This window comes from Patella vulgata, chromosome 5 (assembly GCF_932274485.2).
Source record: "Patella vulgata chromosome 5, xgPatVulg1.2, whole genome shotgun sequence".
Taxonomy (NCBI): Eukaryota; Metazoa; Mollusca; class Gastropoda; family Patellidae; genus Patella; species Patella vulgata.
In genome coordinates, this window is record NC_065883.2 from 13323140 (window position 1) to 13342726 (window position 19587).

The following is a 19587-nucleotide window of genomic DNA, read 5'->3' on the forward strand; positions in this document are numbered from 1 at the left end:
ATAGATTAACAGGACTGATTTTAATCGGACAAATATATGAAAATAATACTATATTGAGACGCGTATAAATATCTAAACCTGATAACAATGGTTTATATTATCGAACGCAATTAAAATGGAATACACTAAAACAGAAATATTATTTTGTAAATAAACAAGCACAACTGATCTGAATAAAACGATACAGACTCTTGCTTTGTTTCATTTTTTTTTTTAATTCGTAAAGAGGAAAAAGAAAGAAAAAAATCATTTTTTGCTTTTATTCCTTTTAATTTATTTTCCTATATCAGACATTTCAGAATAGCAGGGTGCAAATAATGTACTGATATTGCCTAAATCCGAGGACAAAAAAGCACAATAATAATTTAATGGGGTTTAACGTCCTGTGTACTCTTTTGGACCACTTGGACTAGTGAAGACGGATGTGTGCTTTGCTTTGAATAAAACTTTGCTCTAACAACCTACGGCCCATATTCTTACTTCAATTTTCCACTGTCACTGGGTCGTTAACGTACTGGCAGTTGCATGCACCATCGACGACCCAGTACCTCCTGTCACATACATTAAACGAAGAGTATCAAAACAATAATCCGATAATGGAGTGGTATCAAGAAAAACGGTAAGCATACGCTGTCCCGCACGTCACACCCGTCAGACACATTAGGATTCCGGATTCTTTCGAAGCGGCGAACTGCTGACCTAATTGTGTACAACATCTGTGCAATAATATACAGTAAATACACACATAAACAACGGTAGTCTACTGACTGTGTATCAGTAGTGTATACATTTATTTGAATATACATAAAATCCACACTAGTCTTCTGTGTATTATAGAAGTGAGAACCCTCAGTAATAAATACATGCTGGGATTATCCTTTGAACTATTTAATACTGGGTCATATTAACAGCACGTCCTACAAACGGGGTAACGTTCGTAACTAAAGTAAGAAAATTAAATGGTAGCGGCAAGTAGCGTGTCTGGTGTTCAGAATGGCGGGGTGACTATCAGGGAAACAGTGATAACGTTGAGAGAATACTTTTCGAAACGTCACCCAAATAAATAAGTAGCCGTTTTTCCAAAAGTGTGTATTATAGTTTATCATAAAACTTGGAATACTCTACAAATATACTCATCGGTATTTTAAAAAATGGGATTGTAGGAATTAAATATATAAAGAAATAAATGAATAAATGAAAGAATGAAATATTGAACAAATGACAGACGAACAATTCAGAAATTCATCACATAGTAACAACTTTCGGTAAATACACATACATTAGTATGCTCTATATTCTAAAGAGTATACATGCATTACATGTTATAATACACACACTCGAAGTGAATATACATATAACCCATGGTATTAAATATACAATGTTTTAAAAATGTGAAGTTTCAAAGCAAAGACGAATACGACTCCTTTATAAAGCAGCATAAAATTATTGCACAAAAAATGTGAATTAAAAATTAAGTTGTAGATTTACGTGGCTTACGGGGGAACTAGAAAGGACACAATTCGCTCATAAACGATGTTATAATAAAACGCGACGGGTTTCTTTACACATTCGACAAATAGCTATTTTACTTATTATAAGGAAGGAGTTATCAACACACGACATCCTACAGACAGATTAAAGATTTTAAAGAGTGTCACCAAGTAATTAATGTGATGTTTGTCGCATAACCAATTTAAAATCTTTTTTTATAATGGCGGCAGGGGGGCTGTAACTTATTCACAATCAGCACTATTACATCCCGGGAGGCGGGAGATAGTGTAAAATGACCAACAAAATAAACTATGACATTGATTAGCATTTTATGTCCACGTGGCACGTTCCAAATATAGGTAACTTATTTAAACCTTTATTTTGTTTGTCTGCGATATCACTTATGTGGAAGCGGACGTTAAATAAAGCTATTACACATGCACTTGTCTGTGATATCACTCTATTGTAGAAGCAGACGTTAAAAATATTTATCTGTCTTTACATTTAGTCATAAGAGGAAATATATAACAATTTTAATGTCCTGTTCACATGATATGAGTTGATCACCATCAAGGAAAGCGAGCTCTCACTGTATTGCTATTGGTTTTTGTCGACTATAGATTAGGATAATAGGCGACCATTGATACAAATCGTAAGTAAAACTTTAAATATATTTAAAAAGAGGAAAAATCATTTATAGGCCTACATTACTAAAACTTTGTAAATAAAGTTTCGCAAAGTTTTTTCCTGTCTGATTAGAACAAAGATAAATCAATCCAGCTAGGGAATATTTTAACGTGCCTACGGGTCAGGACGTGCCTAGAGATAAAAAAAAATCCGTGCTTTGAAAATCGGAATTCCGTGCTTTGAAAATCATCGATCAGTTTCGATTTCTGTTTCAAAAGCTTTGTATTGTTGACGTATTAAAATTCCCACCGAGAAAAGCACGAAACCTACATGGCAGAACATAGTTCATAAATGACTATCTCGGACTGTGTCCCTAACACCCATGAAACGGCTGCTTGCCATTCCTTTTCTCATTGACAAACTAGTACGCAAATAAATTTATTTCATGCTATTGTTTTTTAACGCGGGTAGATTAAAAAAAAAAAGAAAAGGAGTTTAGTATTTGTTGAATGTTATAAATATTTAAACAAGAGCATTATACATTACACCTAATACAATTGGTCACAAATTATGCATAACAGAATATCGCCTAGGAAAATCTGTTCTGTGATTCACGCAAAAAAGCGCGACAGGCGAATCGCTCTCCATTTCTGTTTAATTGTGATAATCGAGTCTATAGAGACTGGCGGCTGGTCGGGGGAAAAAGCTTGATCACGTGACAAGCATCTTTAGTCATCATCATTAACTTCCGTTACATTGTTTGGCAAGAAAGATGGACATTTACGGTGAGTACAGTTAGAATTTAACAGTGAATATACACGTCATTGTTGTTTTACGTGAAGGTTGGTGAATAATAGTCTACGAAAATAGTCCGCAAAAACCCACGAGGCGTGACCAAAATGTATGACTGGGTTTAAAATTAAATGCCCAATCCATTATATTCGCGGGAAATTATGCGCTCTCAACTTCCGTTCCACATGTTATTTGTTTACGTTTTATTGGCATAACACATTTCTTGCGCAATATTGCCATTCGGCAAGTTTTATTTATTGATAATGGAAGAAAATCTTATACGTATTATACTTATTATGTATAGAATCTACGTATTTTTAAATCCAAACTGTAATGATAACATAGCCATTTATTTACATAATTTACAATAAAACAAAAGGCCTAATTAATATTATTAGTATTAGTTCTGGTATTACTATTACTGTGTGAACCATCGTAAATTTTAAACGGATTTCTTCGATTATGAACAAACTACTTAACTTTGGTTATTATAAACTTACCTGTGTGTTTGTAATCAACTCCCGTTCGATAAAATCCATTGCACAACTAATTATCACAACGATGAGAACAAGTTGTCTCTTGAAAAATTTGAAAATTTACTTGTAATTTCGACAGAGTCGATGTCAACAATGTCTTCGTGACGTATTGGTCGAATCCAATATACCTGTTGCGGGGGTTTGTTAACATTGAAAGATAGTTTGACAGCGCGATCATTTTGATCGTATATGGGTTTGGGCGACGAAAAATATCAATTGAAGGCAATTACATAGGAGATTTATATGGAAACCATTGATCGCCAGTCTATCAAATTTTCATCACAATTAAAATATCACTGATTGCACGGATACTCGTAAAAATAAAGTCATGTATAAACTATAAATATCCTATCTTCTTTATGTTGTCTTTGAAAGGCATTTAGTGAAAGTGATATATAATAACAGACAGCTTTATGGATGACATTCACTAGGTTTATTAACTGCAACGTTGCAGTTAATAAACCTAGTGAATGTCATCCATAAAGCTGTCTGTTATTATACTTCTTTATGTTATAAATAATTTAACAAGGATCATGAAGCTTACCTCCGAATTCCCTGAGTGTATTTTTAATTTTATATGCATTCTTTCGATCGAATAATAACCGCTTCAGTAACATATATAATGGTATATAATGCTACTAAGCCCGTATGACCCCGTAAGAAGCGGAACATTAATTCTCGATTCGACAGTTTTGACCGAAGTGTGATAAAGCCCGTAAAACGAATGTATAGTTGTGTTTGTGCGGCATGCGTGTTCAAAAGTAAATAATCCCATCCGAGTCGCTAATCAAATAATTAGAACAAAATATTTCAAAAAGTAAAGCTATAAAATTTGCAGAGATTTTACTAGAATGTAAAAGACGGTAACTAAATACAGGAATGCGGGTAGTTATGTGTGCGAACGCTCAAACTCAATGCCAATTGTCGTAAGTATCCAGACCACTCGGACTAAAGACTACTCGGACTAAGACCAGTCGGACCAAAACAAGACCAGTCGTACCAATTAAATTATATTATAAGGCTAGACAATATGCTATTTATTTATTATTAAATCACAATACAAAGAAGCAAATAATTCTTATACAGAATTCTTATATTTAGAGTTGTTTAGTTCAATTTTTTGTACGGAAAATAAATCAACGATTAGTTTTAAAATTAATTAATAATGGTGCCAAAAAAAATATCAATCTAATTTTTCTTATTTACTCTTGCAATGAGACTCGGTATGTCCAGACTTTTGACAGTTTCTACATATACGGGTATACTGTTCTTGTCTGATAGCCTAATTTTACTTTTTCCACATTCGCGGTATCCCCAGTGGTTTCATTCCGTTCTACCCCACTAAACCCTGGGTTGCTATATATGGGGGGGGGGGGGAGAGACACGTTTTCAAGTTATCCACCCTTGATGCGTTAATATAAACAGCACATAATAATACGAAGACCGGACGTTTATATGCCCCTTTTTAAACGTGACTACAAGTGTGGTTCTCGATATTTTGCGATTTGGAATACAATTATCAATTTATTCAAACAACACGTTATTATTAGTTCGAGTAGTCATATTAAAACACACACAATTAGCAATTTATTCAAATAACACTTTATTATTGGTTCGAGTAGTCATATTAAAATAAACACAATTATCAATTTATTAAAATAACACTTTATTATTGGTTCGAGTAATCATATTAAAGGCTCAATACCACTCTTGTTGTAACTGAATAATATGTCCCAATCTTTATTCTGGTCAACAAATTGTACTATTTTAGAATATTTCAATTAATTGATGATAAAAATTTCATCTTAACACACCTCATTTAAAAATTTTGAAATATTCAACATAATGGTTTGAAACGTCTAACATAAACCTTTTCAAATGAAACTTCGATTTAAAAATATTTTCGAACCCTCTGGACAAGTAAAATAGGATGTAATGGATAATTTACACAACAGGTAGGACACTTAAACATCTAGTACTTAGATAGAGATATTATTTATTTTCTGGAGCTTTCAAGCCAGCAAGAGTGTTATTGTCCCTTTAAAACAAACGCAATTATCAATTTATTAAAACAACACTTTATTATTGGTCCGAGTCGTCTTTCTGTTAGGTCCGAATAGTCTTTTTGTATGGTCCGATCAGTTGGTCCGACTGGTCTTGAACCGAGTGGTCTTTGGTCCGAGTGGTCATGGATTCTTGTCGTAATTGTACTTAAATTTCCTATGCTGTCACCCCTAATACGAAATGATATCTTCCGCAGAGTGACGTAACCATCTTCCATATTGGTATTTTTCTCTGGGAAAAGTTTGTGATATTTCAATTTTTCAAGAGAGAACTTGTTTTCATTGTTGTGATAATTAGTTGTGCAATGGATTTTATCGAACGGGAGTTCATTACAAACACACAGGTAAGTTTATAATAACCAAAGTTAAGTAGTTTGTTCATAATCGAAGAAATCCGTTTAAAATTTACCAAGACTCAGACAGTAGGCCTATTAGCCAGATGAGATGGGGTTGAATGAATGGAATTGTGTTTTTATTCCTCCTCATTGCAGTACTTTGTTCATTTGAGGCAAACATATGGTAATTTTATTTCTAAAATTACATGTTAAGTGAGAGATAGTAAAATTTTGACCACACAGCGACAGTTCTGACCACTATTCCTTGATTTCCACCTGCCTTACTATTTTTAGATTTCCAACTGTTTATTTATGCATGTACGCCGGAGTCCCCGTGGATGGAGCTCTTTATTTGTCCTGTCGGAACGACTAGGCACATTGTGCTAGTTTTGAAAAGTCATAATGGTTCTTTTCGCCAAACAAAATGATTCGTACATCCAGGACATTCTAGTTGTCAGTCCTGAGCTGGGATATAGATGAGAAAGTCAGATCTGAAAGAAAATTGTACGTTAGGATGAAGGGTCAGTCCAAAGCCAAAGGCATATATAACATTTAGTAGGAACGTCTACACTGACTTGAGATATCTACGAGTGTTGCTGTAAAAGTTGTAGAAATCTCATCTTGCATTTATGGGATGATAAACGAATAAGCTCAGATTTTGATCAATGGATAGGCTGAGATTTTGATCAATGAATAGAGCAAGATCTATAAAAATGATAGAATATTTGCCAAAATTCTAAAAAGCATTTAAATCTTTCAAGGTTTGAAAAAAAATGACAGATTCTTAGCAGCAAGATTCTAGTCTATTCATGTCTTTGCAAGGGGAAACAGACACTTTTTAGAACTGGTTCTTTTTTTTTTACTAGTTTACGATATCACCCTAGGTGGAAGTGGATGGTAAACCTTAATATACCATTACAATTTTTTTCGTCAATAATACCTTATCTGCCTATGCCATTTCAAGATAGAATAAATTTAATCATTTATGGTAACCTTATTTAACTTTATTGTAGTTTGTATTGATAAAGTAATAAAATATGTTGCTGTTGAGTTCTTTTTTCTTTGATATATATGTTAAATGTATAAATGTGTAATATTAGTGATGGTTTTCTTATTATTCCATTCATTCTATTATCCATCATCCATTTTATTCATCTATCTCTCCATTCACATATTCATCTCTTATTCAAATTTAACTTTTTCTGTATCATTTATCTCCAACCACATGGGTTTTCTTTGGGCGCTCCTGTTTCTTCCACCCATATGCGCAATTGAATAATTGAAATAAAATTGAACCATGTTAGTTCTGAAGTGACCTATTTTGTGTCGTGTGGATGTTAAATCCCATTTCTATCCCTCTCTGTATTATTTATCAATGGGGAAGAAAACTCAGGATTTTGCATGCCCCTTCTCCAATTGTCAAGGCTATCGATACCAAAAATAGACCCAACGGTGTAAGCAGACATGCACTTTAAAAAGGTCCAACAGTCCACGCAAAGACATGCACATTTAAAACTTTAAAATTTTGAAATTAGACAGAAACTCCACAGTCAAGACAAATTCTCCTCCCACGCATTGTGCTTATAGTTATAACATTAATTTCATTTATTTCTTTTCAATATTCGTTCTTCTAGATTACATCCATCTATCATCTATTTCAATAGATCTCATTATACTAACATTTTTCCTTCAATGAATTCTTCTGGAATCTCATTTGTTCATTTCATATATTCATCTATTCAGTAACAAAAACATATCTCATTATTCTTTCACCTAGTCTCTCCACTCATCTCTGTAAATCTCATTCATTCTGTCATCAAGCCTTTGCTTTCATTTCTTTGTAAATCTGTTATTCATTAACACCTCATTCATGCTACTTCCATCCGATCTCTCCATCTGTTATTCATCCTTAATTAATCTCATTATTTTCCTTTTTTTCATCAGATTCTTCCATCCCCCTATCTCTCTCTCCCTTATCCATTTTCCCCATCCATCCATCATTTATCCATCTCCTATGCATCTATTCATTAACAGCTATTTTTTTCATTCACTCCATCCATCTCTCTATTCATTTGTCCATCTCCTATAATATTCATGAACAGTAGGACTTAAGCCCTATTTCATTTCATTTATGATATTAATTTTCTCCACCCATCTCTTTATTTACCTTTTTCATATTCACCTATTCATTTAAAACAACATCTGATTATTCATTCCATCCACCCATCTCTCTATCCAATTGTCCATCTCCTATTCATTAACAGCTTATTTTTTATATCCATCTCTCTATTGACTTGTTCATCTCCTATTCATTAACAGCATATATTCTTTATTTTTTCTATCTATCTCTATTCACTTGTTCATCTCCTATTCATTAACAGCATATATAAACAGGGGTTTTACATAGGCTAAGCCTGTTCCCCAATCCCATTCAGTCAACCTGAATAAATATATGTTTTAAAAAAAAAAACAGCATCTGATTATTCATTCTCTCCATCCATCATTCCATTCACTTCTTCATCCAAAAGTATGCCTAGAAATTGCTGAGATTCTTGGAATATGTCATGAATTGTATAGGCCAAATTTACACGATTTGTTATTATTCAGTAAATAAACTGACTTTTTTTTTCAGCAAATTGTGGTTTAAAATCATACCATTTGTATTTAGATTTGATGCTGATTATTTTCAGGAGAATCATTGACTTTTAAGCTGATCCTTGTGACAATCAATTAATTTTTAGCCCAACTTATCTCAATAATAAAAAAAGTTTCAAGAAAAACTCCATGTCTTTGATCTAAAATAGATTGAATCTTTTTTCTCAAATAACCTGTAATGATGATAAACTATTTTCTTTCTAAATTTCTACACATTGGACAAGAGTTATGACATAGAGAGAGAGAAATGGGGTTTAATGTCCATTTGACACATACTAGGTCATTTCGGGACTAACATATGGTTCAATTGTATTACAATAATTCGCTTGCGCGTAGGGGTCTTTAGCAGTGGGAGGAAACCGGAGGACCCAGAGAAAACCCATGAGTTTGGAGAGGCGACCCTCCTCCTTGTCACTACAACTGGGGAATTGAATCCACGCCAGTTGACTCAATGACAGACCTTGTGATACTTCGCGCACATGCTAACCATTCGTCCATCCAAACCCCCCTTGTCTCATTGAACAAGACTGATTGACACAAGTAACTTGAGCAAGTAAAGTATTATATATACATAGCTATAGGTAAATGATTACAGAAAATGTTGTTTCTAATAACTGTATATTTTATTGATTTTTAAAAAAAGAAATTGAAACCAGTTACTTGTATAATGACAGTGTGGCTTTTTCTGAATTATTGTAAAAACACCACAACAGGTTAATTCACTGAAGTGTGGTGGACAGATTACTCAATCAGACTTAACAATATAAAAGTGTAAATCTTGTTTTCTTAAGGATTTTTTTTGAAGTCCTTGTTTTGAGATACTTGTTTATTTTATCTATTGTTCTATATAAGTCTAGCAGTGTATAAAACTTATATTTGGGTGAACCAACCCATATTTATCATATGATAGCAGCGTGGGAAACCTGTGAGGAAGTGACTGCCAGAAACCCATTTTGTCAGACCTAGTTCAATTGGAAATCTGTCAGATTGTGTCATGTTGACTTGACTACTGTTTAAGATCAGAAATTAATCTTCATATAGTAAGTTATTTTGTCATTTAAACATATATTTCATTGGGTAGGCTGTAATTAAAATTGACCCACAGTATGGTATTTGTAAAAACCAGGAAAAGGGTAGAAATATGGGTTTCAGTTTCTTAAATAAGTACTTATATAATAGATGAAGTAAGTTAAGGACACAGCAAACTATCTATGTATAAAGACCTTTGTTACTATATAATTAAGCTCATCGGAGTACCGTATAAAAAAGCATGAAAAAAGAAAAACCCATGAGAAATAGACTGGCTTGTATGAGGGCCTAGGTGACTCAAGGTCCCGTGTTCGATCTCGGTGTTAGTTGAGAATAGTCATCATGATTTTCCGTTATGGTTCCCCCTTGTCAGTGGTGCAGGACATAGAGCCTGACAAAGGACAAATGTATAGTAGTTTGGATGGGACAAAAAATCGAGGTCCTGTGAACACTTGCTAGTAAACGATCCAATGGCAGTTGGTCGTAGTGCCGCTGTCTCGGCAAAATTTCACTCATAGCACACTGTATACTAGGAGTAGGACGTTAAACCACATTTCCTTTTATTTCTGGCTTGTATGAAAAAAAGATAATTATTTATTATTTATCGAAGACACATAAATATGGCAGTTTGAAATCAGTAATAACCAATGTAAACTTTAAATGGCCAAAAGTTAGGATGTTAGAATTGATCGATTTGATTAGTTAATGGATTGTTAAGCCTTTTGATTGTGTATGGTCTCTCAGTGCCGGTAATCCTTTAGACTGACATATTGCGCATTTAATTACTACCAAGTCACCCTGTCTGGCTGTTGTTGTAATCTCTAAGATCATATTGTGTTAATCCATTCATCATCTTGTAATTGTACCGTATAATGACAGCGATGTTAAAATTTGTAGATGGCAAACTCACGGAGCTGCTCTTGAATTATCGCTAAAGATAAAATTTATTTTGCCAGATATTTTTTTTTTTCATTCAGTGGATATAATGACAGCGATTCTTAAAATTTGTAGATGGCAAACTGACGGAGCTGCTCTTGAATTTTTGCTGGATATTTTTTTTTTTTGATCAGTGGATATGTATTTAGTAGGATCGACAGTGTCGGGAAAAGAGCCCAGACCAGCTTTTGTTGTCTCTGGTGTCATTCATGCGTGAGACAGGGTATGCTTACTGTTTCCAGAACACCTGATATCATCTTTCATTAATATGGAAAAGCCCAATAGCTAATCATTGCATTGCACTAGCTTTTAATTAGATTTATTTTTATTGATCTATGGTATGTAATATGTTTTTAATGTCTGATGATGTGCAATGTGCATGTTAAAAATGATAATCTTCTACTTTGTATGGATGAAGCCACAATTTAGCTGTATGACTAAATATTGATTTCTTTCTGATAAAATCCTATCATGAGGATAAAACCCTGTCACCATATGTAGTAAAATTAGTAAATGTTTTTAGCGTAACATAGAATATTTAAAGGTCTGTGTTTTCAATCAATTTATTTCTTTATCTGGAGGATGTCTGCCTCAGTAAAAAAAAAATCGCTTTAATAATCATGCAAACCACTGAGTATATAGCATTACTGATCACTGTATGCGATTCTGTTGCTTAGGAACTTGTGTAGGCTGTAAGTTGTCATAGCAACTACCTCTTGATTAATTGTAAAGTTGTGCCTCCTGTAAAAGTAGTATTGTGTTCCCTCTGAGATTTGACACCAACTTTGGCAGAATATAATCTTAAGTGTGGTGACTGCTACCAATGGTTTCTGAAGGTGGCTTCACTCAGTCGGGAATTTTCTCTGCCTTAACTGATTGATTACTGCAATTATTTTGTCTGCGTGCCTTACCCATCATTAAGTAACTTTGATGGACCTAGGTTGCACAAAAATAAAGAACAGTGAATATCCTAATTGCTGTCAAATTTAAAAAGAATGTGAAACTTTATAGAGATATTGATCCACTGCCTATTTTCATTTGTCTAGAATTTAAAAAGAAAGTGGTTAAGATTATTGAGACATAAGAATGAATTAACGTTAAAGTCATTTTAAACAGTGGGAATGCCTTTCAAACCACAATATTATGAAAGACAAATCTCTCTAATAGGACTATCAGAGATGGTTAAATTCTGTTCAGTATACAAAGTTACATTGAATTGAAATTTCATTGATCTAGGCTGTCCCCCATGTAATAAGCTCACCACCATTTTGCAGACAAAATGCCCGCTGTTCGTTCTCAAATAGCGTAAAAATATGGTATATCAAGGTTGTGGACCCTATAGAGGTCACAATTTTTATCCGATTTTGTTGAAACTTGAAATATAAGTTTGTAACCCAAAGATCTGGATTCCTTTTGATATTCGCGCATATCAGAACGTAACTTCCTGAATTATTGCCCAGGATTGTACGAAAAATCGCGATTTTAGCTTGTGGAGCTCATAGAGGTCATAATTTTTATCCGATTTAAAAAACCGTTACGAAAAATCGCGTTTTTAGCTTGTGGACCCTATAGAGGTCATAATTTTTATCCGATTTAAAAAAACGTATTATTATATCACTGTTAAACCCTAAGGACGGCTGAGTTCGAATTTCGTGAAAATCGGCCCAAAACTGACAGACAAAATGGCCGCTGTTCGTTCTCAAATAGCGTAAAAATATGGTATATCAAGGTTGTGGACCCTATAGAGGTCACAATTTTTATCCGATTTTGTTGAAACTTGAAATGTAAGTTTGTAACCCAAAGATCTCGGTTCCTTTCGATATTCGCGCATATCAGAACGTAACTTCCTGAATTATGGCCCAGGATTGTACGAAAAATCACGATTTTAGCTTGTGGAGCTCGTAGAGGTCATAATTTTTATCCGATTTAAAAAACCGTATTATTATATTACCGTTAAACCCTAAGGATGCCTGAGTTTGAATTTCTGGAAAATCGGCCCAAAACTGACAGACAAAATGGCCGCCGTTCGTTCTCAATTAGCGTAAAAATATGGTATATCAAGGTTGTGGACACTATAGAGGTCACAATTTTTATTCAATTTTGTTGAAACTTGAAAATTAAGTTTATAACCCAAAGATCTCGGTTCCTTTCGATATTTGCGCATATCGGACCATAACTTCCTGAATTATTGCCCCTGATTGTACTTAAAATTGCATTTTCAACTTGTGGACCCTATAGAGGTCATAATTTTTATCCGATTTAAAAAAACGTATTATTATATCACCGTTACACCCTAAGGACGGCTGAGTCATCGAATTTCGTGAAAATCGGCCCAAAACTGACAGACAAAATGGCTGCCCCTCGTTCTCAAATAGCGTAAAAATATGGTATATCAAGGTTATGGACCCTATAGAGGTCACAATTTTTATCCGATTTTGTTGAAACTTGAAATGTAAGTTTATAACCCAAAGTTTGTGGTTCCTTTCGATACTCGCGCATATCGAACCGTAACTTCCTGAATTATAACCCCTGATTGTACGAAAAATCGCGTTTTTAGCTTGTGGACCATATAGAGGTCATAATTTTTATCTGATTTAAAAAAACGTATTATTATATCACCGTTAGACCCTAAGGAGGGTTGAGTGCTAATTTCGTGAAAATCAGTCCAAAACTGACAGACAAAATGGCCGCCCTTCGTTCTCAAATAGTGTAAAAATATGGTATATCAAGGTTTTGGACCCTATAGCGGTCACAATTTTTATCCAATTTTGTTGAAACTTGAAATGTAAGTTTATAACCCAAAGATCTCAGTTCCTTTTGATATTTGCGCATATCGGACCATAACTTCCTGAATTATTGCCCCTGATTGTACTTAAAATTGCATTTTCAACTTGTGAACCCTATAGAGGTCATAATTTTTATCCAGTTTAAAAAAACGTATTATTATATCACCGTTACACCCTAAGGACGCCTGAGTCATTGAATTTTGTGAAAATCGGCCCAAAACTGACAGACAAAATGGCCGCCTTCGTTCTCAAATAACATAAAATTTGGTATATCAAGGTTATCCGATTTTGTTGAAACTTGAAATGTAAGTTTGTAACCCAAAGATCTCGGTTCATTTCGATATTCGCGCATATCGGACCGTAACTTCCTGAATTATGGCCCCTGATTGTACGAAAAATCACTTTCTTTTTAGCTTGTTCTCTATCCATCTCTCGAAAATGTGGGCGTATCCTGCCTGGCAGCCGCTTGTTTCTCTCTCATTTCCCATGCCTTATAACTGGTTCTTGGAGTGATTTTCTCTACACTGAAATTTTTTTGCTATTTAACAAGAACCATATTAAACATACATTATGCAAGAGCTAAATCTGCGAGTCTTTCTTTAGGTCTGAAATGTTATCTAAACTATTACCGGTAATTAGACATTAAAGATACATTATGTAAGATTTAGATAAAGAACTAGCCATTCCTGCTATAATAGTTCGAAAGTAGATGATGTAAAATGAATAATTTGAAAGTTTCATTCAAATTACTTTATTGCAAGTGAAGATATTAGCCTTTGAAGGTTTGACAGACGTGTGCAATAATTTCAACCACCGTACTGGTTGATCGAAGCTAAGTCTCGGTCCTCCGTATTTGATTAAATCAAAGTATCGCTGAACCATTCTAATCTTTTTAATATCGGAGAAATCTGATGCCATCGAGAGTTGATTAAGGCCTGGATCAGTTAATTAATGTCTAATTAATACTTTAGAAAACATTTCAGGCCTAAAGAAAGACCTGCAATAGGCAGATTTAGCTCTTGCATAATGCATGTTAAATTAACTTATCCAGACCATAATCAACTATCGATGGCATCGCCAGCCTGCGATTTTTACTTGATTATGATCCCATTTGCTGCTCGACTTTCATTCATAATTTAATCATGAAATGGATGATTGATCATACAGACTTTAGTAATGATGATCGAGGCTAGGCCGAAATTTCAATCACATTATCTAGTTTTTAACTATTATCTTATCTCCCATAATGTATCTTTAAGTATTTAAGCTAGAAATGCTAGGAAATAGACAACACAAACCCCATAAAAAAAGAAATTTTTTTACGACCGACCTTATATTTTGCGACCAAGTAACTGTAAAGATAGGTATTTATTTTATTAGCCTAATATAGTCAGGCTTGACTGTACTACAGACTGTAACTATCGTATTTACTGTATGATGGAGACAATCAAAACTCTGGAGTTGAGGCACCTTGATTGTCTTTTTTTAGTGTTTTTGATACACGTCTAGCACAAAATTAAATTTTGTCGGATACAACAAAAATCCTTATTTCCAGACATTAACCAGTTCTAGTACTATAATACTATTAGTAAATCGCCATCGGATGTCGACTTTGGCCATGATCAAAATAACCTGACTATTGCCAAGGGTAGGTAACTGTAGTGCCGGACCAAGAGGGAGGACCAAGATGATGTAGAAAGAGCAGGCTTTAATGACATTGTTATTGACATCAAGAATAGTTGACATTAAAGTTAATTATTACCATATATTACTACACGTGATAAAGATCTTTTTTGCCTTAGGATTATGTTTTCTCTAGATCTTATAATCCACATAATGACTATAAATGGTTGTGTATGTTACAAACTTATTGAAAAATCACTTCAGTCTCACAAAATTGTCCTGGATGATTTATCTTGATCAACTACAAACTCGTACATGCTATATGAATGTTTTAAATCAACTTTGGGTGTTGCTACTATTCAACTTTCAACTAACTGGTTTTAAGAAAAGAATGACACAGTGGCTCAGTGTGTAGGGAGCTGGATCACTAATTGGAGGAGGGTGGGGTTGGATTCCGATGTTGGCTGAGAAATTTACACATGGTTTTCCAGCATGGTTTACATACTATATGAATGTTTTAAATCAACTTTGGATGTTGCTTCTATTCAACTCTCAACTAACTCTGTTTTATTTTTTAAAAAAAAGTCGAGGTGGCTCAGCATGTTAGGTGCTGGCTCACTAATCCAGAGGTGTGTGGGCTTGGTTTAAGATGTTGACTGAGAAATTTACCTGCGGTTTTCCAGCATGATTTCCCCTTGTTAGTGGTTGAAAACAGAGAGTCTGTATAGGAAACTTTTGTGTAAAGTTTGGCATGCACGAAAAAGAACCCCTAACAGTTTGAATGGAATTACTGTCCGGGCAAATTTCCCTCATAGCACACAGCATGGTGTATACCCATCATCATCAGCCCATTTCATTGATTTGTTTTTAAGTGCAGAGGCCATTACCTCAAGGAGCCACAGTGGCTAAGTGGGTAAGACGCTGTGGTTGATCCCTGCATTTGATGAGAAAGTTCATCAGGATCTTCCGGTGTGGTTTCCCCTCGTCAATGATGCAGGACGGAGGGCCTGACAAGGACAGTTGTCTAGTCATTCGGATGGGTCGCGAAAGCGAGGACCCATGTATACATTGGCGTGCACGTAAAAGACCCCATGGCAATTGGAATTCGATATAAGAGTAAGCCATAGTGCCGCTGCCCAGGGAAAATTTCCCCCATAGCACACTGTATGGTGTATGTCCGTCTTCATAAGGCCAGAAGGAGCAGAACAGTAGGCGGTTAAACCCCATTGGATTTCATTTCTGTTATATGTCATTGCCATTACATTGAGAATCTGTCAAACAGAATGTAGAATCTACTTCTGAAATTAAAGACTAGTGTCCGTTTAATTAGTGATGGGTGTTATGTACCTGTAGGGTATGTGTCAAACATGTGGCTGCTAAATCAGTGTTAAAATTGTCATCGGAATCCATCCTCATCATTATAAAACAGTTTTTGTAAAATATCCCTTGTGCCTTCCAGTAATTAAGGAGACTTTATGTTCATGATCCTGAAGTGCATCAAAAAAAATTTGTTTTCAAAAAAATATTTGGGGTTTGCCCCAATATCCCCTAATTACTTAGTTTCAATATATCCGATTCTCGTATCTCGGTATAAATTGAGACCCACTGCTTTACTTCGTTACCTCTCAATTATTAAGTCTTAAGTAGGATGGCAGAGGAAATGAAATGGGGTTTAACATCTACTGTTCTTCTCTGAGCTAATGAAGACGGACATATGCCATGGGAGAAATTTTGCCCAGGGAGCGGCTTTATGGCCTACTTTTATGTTGAATTCTAAATGTCTATGGATCTTTGACATATACGAAATCGTGGCTTTTTATCCCTTCCGAACAACTAGACACTGTTTTTTGCCAGGCCCAAGGGAAACCATGTCAAAGAGCAGAAGGGCATATATATTACCAACCCATTAGTAATTTGTTGAATGACAGGTGGTACATTACTTTTTGTCCCTTCCTAACAACTAGACACTGTTTCTTGCCAGGCCCAAGGGAAACCATGTCTAAGGGCATATATATTACCAACCAAGTCTACATGTATATTTAATTTGTTGGATGACAGGTAGTACATTACTGTTTGTCCCTTCCTAACAACTAGGCACTGTTTCTTGCCAGGCCCAAGGAAAACCATGTCTAAGGGCATATATATTACCAACCAAGTCTACATGTATGTTTAATTTGTTGGATTACAGGTGGTATATTACACAAACCTCAACGAGTTTTATTTTGTACATGATTTGAAAATCCATAATATAATGTGGAGTTAAAATATGTTATTATTCTCACTTTTACCGACCTTCGAATAAAATTAATATCTTGTCCTGTAGAAATAGATAAGTTATAAAGACATAGCACATGTGTCGTTTCCCAACCAATTGACAGGCCATGTTGGTTATACACATACTGTCTCTCAGGTAACACAGAATTTACTCACATTAAATATCTTCTTTTAGCTGAATGTATTTTATCATTTTGAGTTATTGAAAAAGGGTTTTATTATTTCTGCATCTCGGGGCATCAGATTGCAAAGGATAAAGTTTCTCCTTCAAGCCAGTGGTTGTTCTTTCATTGCTTAAAGATACATTATGGAAGATTACATAAAGAGCTGGCGGTCTCACTATATAAGTTAAAAACTAGATGATGTGAAGAGAATATGCTGAAAATTTCAGTCGAATTGCTTCACTCTAAGCCGAAAAAACTTATTTTAAAATCTTTGTAGTCTTGATTGTCATTGTTAGCGCTGTCATGATTATTTTAACAAAGTCTCAATTATCCATTTTTGCGTTTAATCACCCACGGACATTAAACAGCAGACCGGATTCAAATCCATTGAATATCGGACAGAAAAGATGGCATCGAGAGTTGATTATGGTCTTTTCATGTTAATAAATGTCTAATTAATAGTTTATATAACATTTCAGGCCTAAAGAAAAACCTACAATAGGCAGATTTAGTATTCAATTCATTGTTTGACATTTAATTAAGTTTCAATCGGATTAAAAAGAGACTCATCAAAAGATTTTAACTAAAACTTATAGGTGATGCTGGCTTGTTTAAAGTCGCTGCAGAAGAAATGAAATGAAATGGGGTTTAACATCCTACTGTTCTGCTCCAAGTGGGCTAATGAAGATGGGCTTATATGCCAAACAGTGGGAAATTTTGTCCGGACAGCGGCGCTATAGCCTACTCTTATATTGAATTTCAACTGTCAAGGGATCTTTTACTTGCATGTCAGCGTGTACATGGAACCTCTGTTTTTTTCATACCATCCGAATTGACTAGACAGCTGTCCTTGTCAGGCCCTCCGTCCTGCACCTCTAACAAGGGGAAACCATGCCGGAAAATCCCACTGGACTTTTCGGCCGATATCGGGAGCTAACCCGCCGTCTCCAGGCCAGTAAGCCAGCTTCTTACTCATTTACTGACCGCGGCCAGTCTGGACGGGAAAATTTTGAAAAAGGAACCCCAAATATGCGATTTGGTGGCATATCTGATTATAATCTCTGTCAAATAGTATATCTCATAAATCGATTAATTTAGGCCAAAACCCCGACCTGCAAGTAATTTACAACCATCAACCTGTGAAATCATCATATTCTCGTATTATGCAGTATTCCGAATTCCGGCCCACACCCAGCACACCCAGCCCAGATAGTCTATTATACCAGCACATTCCAGACTCCATTGATGACGTGGCGGTCCGTTAAAGCCACCGGCCACATACAACATGATCATCATCGCTCCATGGCCATTCCAATACCCCCCACCCCCCATATAATGTTCAGCAGAAAAAGGGTTTTTAGACGAATTGGACAAAATTATATTTTTCAGTTTTTTGTCCGACCGGCCCTTCGGGCGATCGCCCGATGGCCCAATCTGTCCCTGCCCCCACTGCAGAAGATACAGAACACCAATTCTTACTATCTGTGTAGATACTGAATGAAATTGAACCATTTTGGGGTCAATATTGCTTTTAAAGATGCCAATTTCATAATATTGTAGTTTGTAAGTGATCCAAAAATCGATCAAATGACAATATACATGTACATGTTTAGGATGTCGAAAAAAACAAATTGGTGTGAAGTTTCATGTATGACATCTCAAGTTCCTTAATGGCTAAAAGGGTAATCCAACATCACTTGTTATCTTTTGTTGTGGGGATTTCTCAAGCCGTCTTCCTTGAAAAGTTACGTCTATAGATAAAGTCAGTGTTGAGATAAAATCTTTTTTTTTTCCGACCAGAATAAGTAAACAAGCAGATATCTGCTTAATCATTCAGTCTGATTTAAACACAGATCCTATTTCGTTTCAATTTTATAGGTTAAAATTTCGTTTTACTTGTCTTTACTACACTAGGATCTGGAAGAGTTGTTCATTGATGTGTTCTGGGTGATGCGAGGGGTTAGACAATGAAACGGTCTGTTACGGCGAGTTCTTGCCCTTTTGATGCACGGAACTGTGGGTAAACCACTAGAAACGTCAACGCTGATTGATTAATCAATGTCTGACGTCATAGGGTCAAAAGCCGCTTGTTTGACCTCTGACGTGAACTCTCACTATAACTTGTCAGATCTTCATGTAGTGTACGCCACAGATACAGATCTGTATTTCAATCAGATTGCTTAATCATTCAAAATAAAAAATCGAATAGTATACTCAAAATAACACATAAGACCAACCTAATTCAATACTTAAAATCAAAGAGGTTTTGTCAATTA

The 19587-nt window shown here is 35.1% G+C and overlaps 1 protein-coding gene across 1 annotated transcript in view; it reads left to right on the plus strand.

Moving 5' to 3' along the window:
• Window positions 1-2844: 2844 nt before the first annotated feature.
• Window positions 2845-19587, plus strand: part of LOC126821089 (forkhead box protein N3) — a 52273-nt gene continuing 35530 nt past the window's right edge. Inside the window, exon 1 of the mRNA XM_050549399.1 lies at window positions 2845-2903. Coding sequence (XP_050405356.1) covers window positions 2891-2903 — 13 coding nt within the window. The 5' untranslated portion in view covers window positions 2845-2890. The remainder of the gene's footprint in view (window positions 2904-19587) is intronic.